Source organism: Ranitomeya imitator, chromosome 1 (genome assembly GCF_032444005.1).
Source record: "Ranitomeya imitator isolate aRanImi1 chromosome 1, aRanImi1.pri, whole genome shotgun sequence".
NCBI lineage: Eukaryota > Metazoa > Chordata > Amphibia > Anura > Dendrobatidae > Ranitomeya > Ranitomeya imitator.
This window is the reverse complement of record NC_091282.1, coordinates 153,965,780-153,972,228: the sequence shown is the minus strand read 5'-3', so window position 1 is coordinate 153,972,228 and position 6,449 is coordinate 153,965,780. Positions and strand designations below refer to the sequence as shown.

Below are 6,449 nucleotides of genomic sequence, written 5' to 3'. Positions count from 1 at the left end.
CTCACAATAAAACAGCATCTCAAAGACATTTCAATACTATGAATCCCAACCCGGCGGTAAATTTCTACTGTTCAGAGCATGGCTCTGCGTTGTACTACGTACCAAATCCAGTAAGTTAGACCCTGGTATTACGGATCCTTTGAAAATAAATTCAGCATTATTATTCCATGCTGTGACATTTTTATTCTGCAGCAACCTGTTTAGTAAAAATTCAGCATTCTTTTTATATCTTTGGTTTATATTATATTAGCTTTTTGTCATAGGTCAGGGATTTTTTTGCACTTTATTAATATGCTGAACACATAGGTCAGGGATTTTTGCACTTTATTAATATGCGGGCCACATAGGTCAGTGATTTTTGCACTTTATTAATATGCAGGCCACATAGGTCAGTGATTTTTTGCACTTTATTAATATACAACACACAAGAAATAGACATTTAGAACTTATTTATGATTAATATGCGATTATTAGGCATTTAGGACTTATGTTATCATGTTTTTGCACTTTATTAATATGCTGACCACATAGGTCAGGGATTTTTGCACTTTATTAATATGCGGGCCACATAGGTCAGTGATTTTTGCACTTTATTAACATACAACACACAAGAAATAGACATTTAGAACTTATTTATGATTAATATGCGATTATTAGGCATTTAGGACTTATGTTATCATGTTTTTGCACTTTATTAATATGCGGTTATTAGTCATTTAGGACTTATGTTATGTTTTTTGCACTTTATTAATATGCGGTTATTAGTCATTTAGGACTTATGTTATCATGTTTTTGCACTTTATTAATATGCTGAACACATAGGTCAGGGATTTTTGCACTTTATTAATATGCGGGCCACATTGGTCAGTGATTTTTGCACTTTATTAATATGCAGGCCACATAGGTCAGTGATTTTTGCACTTTATTAATATACAACACACAAGAAATAGACATTTAGAACTTATTTATGATTAATATGCGATTATTAGGCATTTAGGACTTATGTTATCATGTTTTTGCACTTTATTAATATGCTGACCACATAGGTCAGGGATTTTTGCACTTTATTAATATGCGGGCCACATAGGTCAGTGATTTTTGCACTTTATTAACATACAACACACAAGAAATAGACATTTAGAACTTATTTATGATTAATATGCGATTATTAGGCATTTAGGACTTATGTTATCATGTTTTTGCACTTTATTAATATGCGGTTATTAGTCATTTAGGACTTATGTTATCATGTTTTTGCACTTTATTAATATGCTGACCACATAGGTCAGGGATTTTTTGTACTTTATTAATATGCGGGCCACAAACACTTCTGCACCCACGGGCGCTTCTCAACCAACCATGCATCCGGTACTCATCAGGCACTGTGAAATAATGCAAAAATACATCTGTGCGCGGCTGTCGGCATCAACATTTTGCTATTATAAGTTTATGGTTCTGTAAAGAACACGCAACACATACAGAACTCACACACACACACACAAATACACACAGCACACAACACGCACACATTTCTCAAAATGCCATACACTTCAGAATATATTTGCAATTCACTACGCATGTAACACATATTTCTTCGCCCCACACGCATTTAACAGTCTTTCATATGTATCGCAGAAAGATTTTAGTTCCAACTGCGGGTCAGCGGCTTAAAGAAAAGTTATTGTGGCCTTGATTCTGGGGTAACACATGTTTATAAATATAGCCTAGTCGTGTATTTATTTTACACATGGTTTATAACACATTTCATTTGTTTTTGTTGTTTGATTGTCATGTAAGAAGCGTTGTGTTTTATACGAATATAAAAGTGACACATTCCCATATATTATTACAGCTTTCATTAATTCTACATTATTTTAGCACATATTAATTTTACACTATTAATTTTACAGGAGCCTGTGCTGCCTATAATTTGACTCCTTTTTATACAAAGACATCTAACATATACAGACTTTTAATATTTTTGTGTAAAATCGCGGTCAGACAGGCACAAACACACACACACACACACACACACACACACGCACACAACACAGAACCACACACAACAAACACACAGAACCCACACACACACACACACACACACAAGAAATAGACATTTAGGACTTATTTATGTTATTATCTTTATGCACTTTGGATGTGCTGTCTATAATTTGACTCTATCCTTGTTTTGTTGAAAATAACTGGACATACATAAGAAACCGGGCAATATATCTTTATAGAAATAACACTTCTGCACTCTTTGTGTATTTCTATCAGTTTTATTCAGGCATTTATAACACAACATGTTTGATATTGGTAATTTGATTCTGGGAACACATTTTAAGTTACTGCTGCACATGTATTACTGTTTTTCTTGTTTTTTGTGTAAAATTTCGTTGTTGGCTTACAAAGACATTTCTTTGAGAAATGTGTAGCATAACCAATTACCCATCACGGCCACTAGATGGCAGAATATCATATTAATTATTCTGGGATAACATTTCTCTTTGTGCATTTCTATCAGTTTTATTTATGCTTTTATAACACAACATGTCTGCTATTGTTAATTTGATTCGGGGATAACACATGTTTATAAAAATAACGCTATAGCAAGCGGTAATGTCAAATTCTGAAAATAGCCATTTTATATTGAATTACTAACATTTTTCTATTTTAGCGCTGACACAGCCACATATATTATTCCAGCTTTCTTTAATTCTGCATTATTTTATCACATGATGAAAATAGTCATTTTATATTGAATTACTGCAGCTCGCGGCGCGTTACCACTGGACTCGTTTCTCAATAAATTTCCCAGCTGGCGCCGCTATCTATAATTCTGCGTATACCTTAGGCGTGTATTTACATGGCAGTGTAATTATTTCTCACAATAAAACAACAGCTCAAATTTTAAGTTAGCTAACAGCATAATGATGACAAATGCATCTTTGCGGAATCTGATAACGACACGCTGAACAAAGGACGGAGCCTGACAAATACACACAACACACAACACGCACATATTATGAAAAATGACAACCATTGTATGTGATTTAAAAGACTTTAGTTAGATTTATCAGGGGTGATTTAGTTTGAAAGCACGCAGCTCCTCGGTAATGTCAGGTGTTGGACACGCATTTAACAGTCTTTCATATGTATCGCAGAAAGATTTTAGTTCCATCTGTGCGAGTTTGCTTTGAGCGTACTGCGCAGACATGTCAGTAAACATTTTGACATGGTCAGCATCCCACGAAGGACGACCTGTGTAAGGTGTATGTACAGCAACTTTCTGCTTTCTACCTACACGGCGTCGGGATACGGTTCGTTTCTTTAGAGGTAATACAGGGGCAAAAACGCTAGAAGAGTCTGCAAGAGCAGTATCTGCAGATTGCACAGTCTGGCACACAGGTATATTGAGGGGCTCTGTGGGTGACCACATACCCTCGGAGAGCTGTTCAATTTCTCTGTTTTCAGGCGTAACTTGGGGTATGGCGCCTGTGCTATTGGCGGGCCGAGTTATGCGGGGCCTAGCGTTCGGCGCTGCACGTTTCTCTCTTGAAACGTTCGTATATTTCTGATGTGAAATCTTGGGGCTTGGATTCCCGGGTTGTTTTGGTGCAGCGTAGCATTCATCACGATCCACAACACAGATGGGCGAGAGAGATGTTGTTCGCACCGCCGTATTAGCTCTTTGTGGTTGATTCTCTTCAGTGTCGTAATTACGCCGGTGCAAAACTCGTTGTTGAAGAGGCGACGTATCTAAAAGAAAAGATACAAGTGGTGGTTAGCCGCGAAACGGCGCAAAATTGGAAAAGCTAAACGGCGACGCATAGCTATGATCATACGTAATATTTGAAAAGTTAATGGGGACAGGTAGCCATGAAATCATTGTAACAATATTTACATAAACCTGTATAGAGCAGTCCAGATATATACTTACAAGTATGAAGCGGGAATTGTCCCACATCAGCTCCTGGTTTAACGGGCGGCGCAATGCTCAAACTCGCAGAGGCGGGAATATTCTCTTTTTCAAGCTGTATTTTCCGGGCAACTAGATTAGCGGGTGTAAGTAAAAATATAACGATTAGCGAACACAGAATTGATTTTCTACACAAAACTGCAGCGGTGAGAAGAATATATATATATATATATATATATATATATATATATATTCAAAAATGAATTTTCTGACAGTTAGCTAGCAGCTGTAAGTAAATATGAGTATTACACAAAAGTGAGAATCGACTGTATTTCAAGTGAGCAGATACCTTTTCTATTCTTGAAACATCGGCGTAACGAGTTGCCGCGTCTTTTAGGCGCATCGGGTTTCGCTGAAGTTGCAGGGTTCTTGACATCTATGATCTCCACGTCTGAACCCAGCGTATCGCGTGGTTCGGGAACACACCAGTTTTCAGCCATATCGTCAGATGTCTCCGTGTCAGTATCTGTATGAGAAATTGCGCGTAGTTCGTGTTTACATACAAAGGATTAAAGCAACTGATATAGTATAATATAGTTTTACGGTATAAACATATTTGCGGTGTAAATTAATATAGCAAGACTTATGCCGCTATATATTAATAATTCAGTATTATATTGATGGCTACCGCTATTATTTGTTTTATTAATTTAATCATATATTTATTATGCCATAATTTGTGTAATACAATAGTTAATAGATGCTATAGTTTTACGCCATAAACAGTATATATTAACATAGATAATATATATATATATATATATATTTAGCTTTCTTACATGTGATACATGAAAGATAAATATCTTTGTACCGTGTTACAATGACATTTTTCCCTATCTAAAAGCAAAAAGGTGCTCCTAATTACCCATGATGAGATGAAGAGCAGGCCCATTATCGGCTATCGGCGCCACGGCTTCAATGCGCGCATAATTCTGCGTTATGAAATTATTGCGCCAATCGGGCTACATACACGGCTCTTAAATAAGAAAGAATGCATGAATATATAATTAATATAATTTACTTATAATATAATGACACAATCAGAATGAGTCAATACTCTGTACATTATACGCGTATAATACCTAATTGTGTGCTTGCAAGAAGGGGGCTGCATTGCTCGCGAGGGTATTGGCTTTCCATCTTAAATAAATAGGGGATAAGTTTTATCTATAACTGCGCCGCCAATAAATACAGTTTAAAACTACGTTACAAAAATATGCTTTACAGGCATTGATAATATTAGACCGCAAATAAAACAGTAAACACCTACTTTTCAGAGAGTAGCGCAACTGTTCAGAGAGAAATTACCACCCACCGTGAACACACCTACAGGAAACCGCATTATACGGCACCCGTGACTAATTGCGCGCACATGTCAGATAACAATGGTTGTTATGACCCAGCCATAAGCCTTTCTATATTAATTATGTCCCACAAATATTGCTTATACAGTAAAAACTATATTATACATCGCTACTAAATATGCAGTTAGCTTCCAGTATAACACTAACTTATTAGACAAATAACACCCTTAATTATGGTTTTAGAGATGCATAGTTAAATATAATTAAGCATTTGCGAATAATAACACAACTGTCTTATATACTTACATTTAGAATAGCTCTGCTTTTTAACCTAGTCGGGCTTCTGGTGGATGTCTGTTGGCCTGTAGTGGGACAGTCAGCTGTATTTATCCTGAGTGTCAGAAAGCAACTCAGGTGTTAACACCCAGAAACACACCCAGTTACGACACATCACACGCCTTCTGTTAATACCCAGAACACAGTCATACATGCAATTAATGCATGTATTAACTCGGTATTATACGCGTATAATGTACAGAGTATTGACTCATTCTGATTGTGTCATTATATTATAAGTAAATTATATTAATTATATATTCATGCATTCTTTCTTATTTAAGAGCCGTGTATGTAGCCCGATTGGCGCAATAATTTCATAACGCAGAATTATGCGCGCATTGAAGCCGTGGCGCCGATAGCCGATAATGGGCCTGCTCTTCATCTCATCATGGGTAATTAGGAGCACCTTTTTGCTTTTAGATAGGGAAAAATGTCATTGTAACACGGTACAAAGATATTTATCTTTCATGTATCACATGTAAGAAAGCTAAATATATATATATATATATATATTATCTATGTTAATATATACTGTTTATGGCGTAAAACTATAGCATCTATTAACTATTGTATTACACAAATTATGGCATAATAAATATATGATTAAATTAATAAAACAAATAATAGCGGTAGCCATCAATATAATACTGAATTATTAATATATAGCGGCATAAGTCTTGCTATATTAATTTACACCGCAAATATGTTTATACCGTAAAACTATATTATACTATATCAGTTGCTTTAATCCTTTGTATGTAAACACGAACTACGCGCAATTTCTCATACAGATACTGACACGGAGACATCTGACGATATGGCTGAAA

General features: G+C 35.7%; 1 protein-coding gene across 1 annotated transcript; it reads right to left on the bottom strand.

Annotated features, from left to right (window-relative positions):
• Window positions 1-2,817: 2,817 nt before the first annotated feature.
• Window positions 2,818-4,927, bottom strand: LOC138664785 (uncharacterized). The gene is made up of 4 exons (XM_069751760.1): window positions 4,845-4,927; window positions 4,269-4,445; window positions 3,941-4,051; window positions 2,818-3,759 (listed from the first exon to the last, which is right to left on the bottom strand). The coding sequence occupies exons 1-4, from the start codon at window positions 4,846-4,848 to the stop codon at window positions 3,077-3,079; spliced, it is 975 nt and encodes a 324-aa protein (XP_069607861.1). The 5' UTR covers window positions 4,849-4,927; the 3' UTR covers window positions 2,818-3,076.
• Window positions 4,928-6,449: the final 1,522 nt, after the last annotated feature.

What these genes read in the sequence shown, in the direction of transcription:
- LOC138664785 (XM_069751760.1), bottom strand. An exon ending in ATGTTTCAAGAATAGAAAAG is followed by an intron (nt 4,052 to 4,268) that starts GTATCTGCTCAC and finishes CCGCTAATCTAG; the next exon opens with TTGCCCGGAAAATACAGCTT. An exon ending in ACAATTCCCGCTTCATACTT is followed by an intron (nt 3,760 to 3,940) that starts GTAAGTATATAT and finishes CTTTTCTTTTAG; the next exon opens with ATACGTCGCCTCTTCAACAA.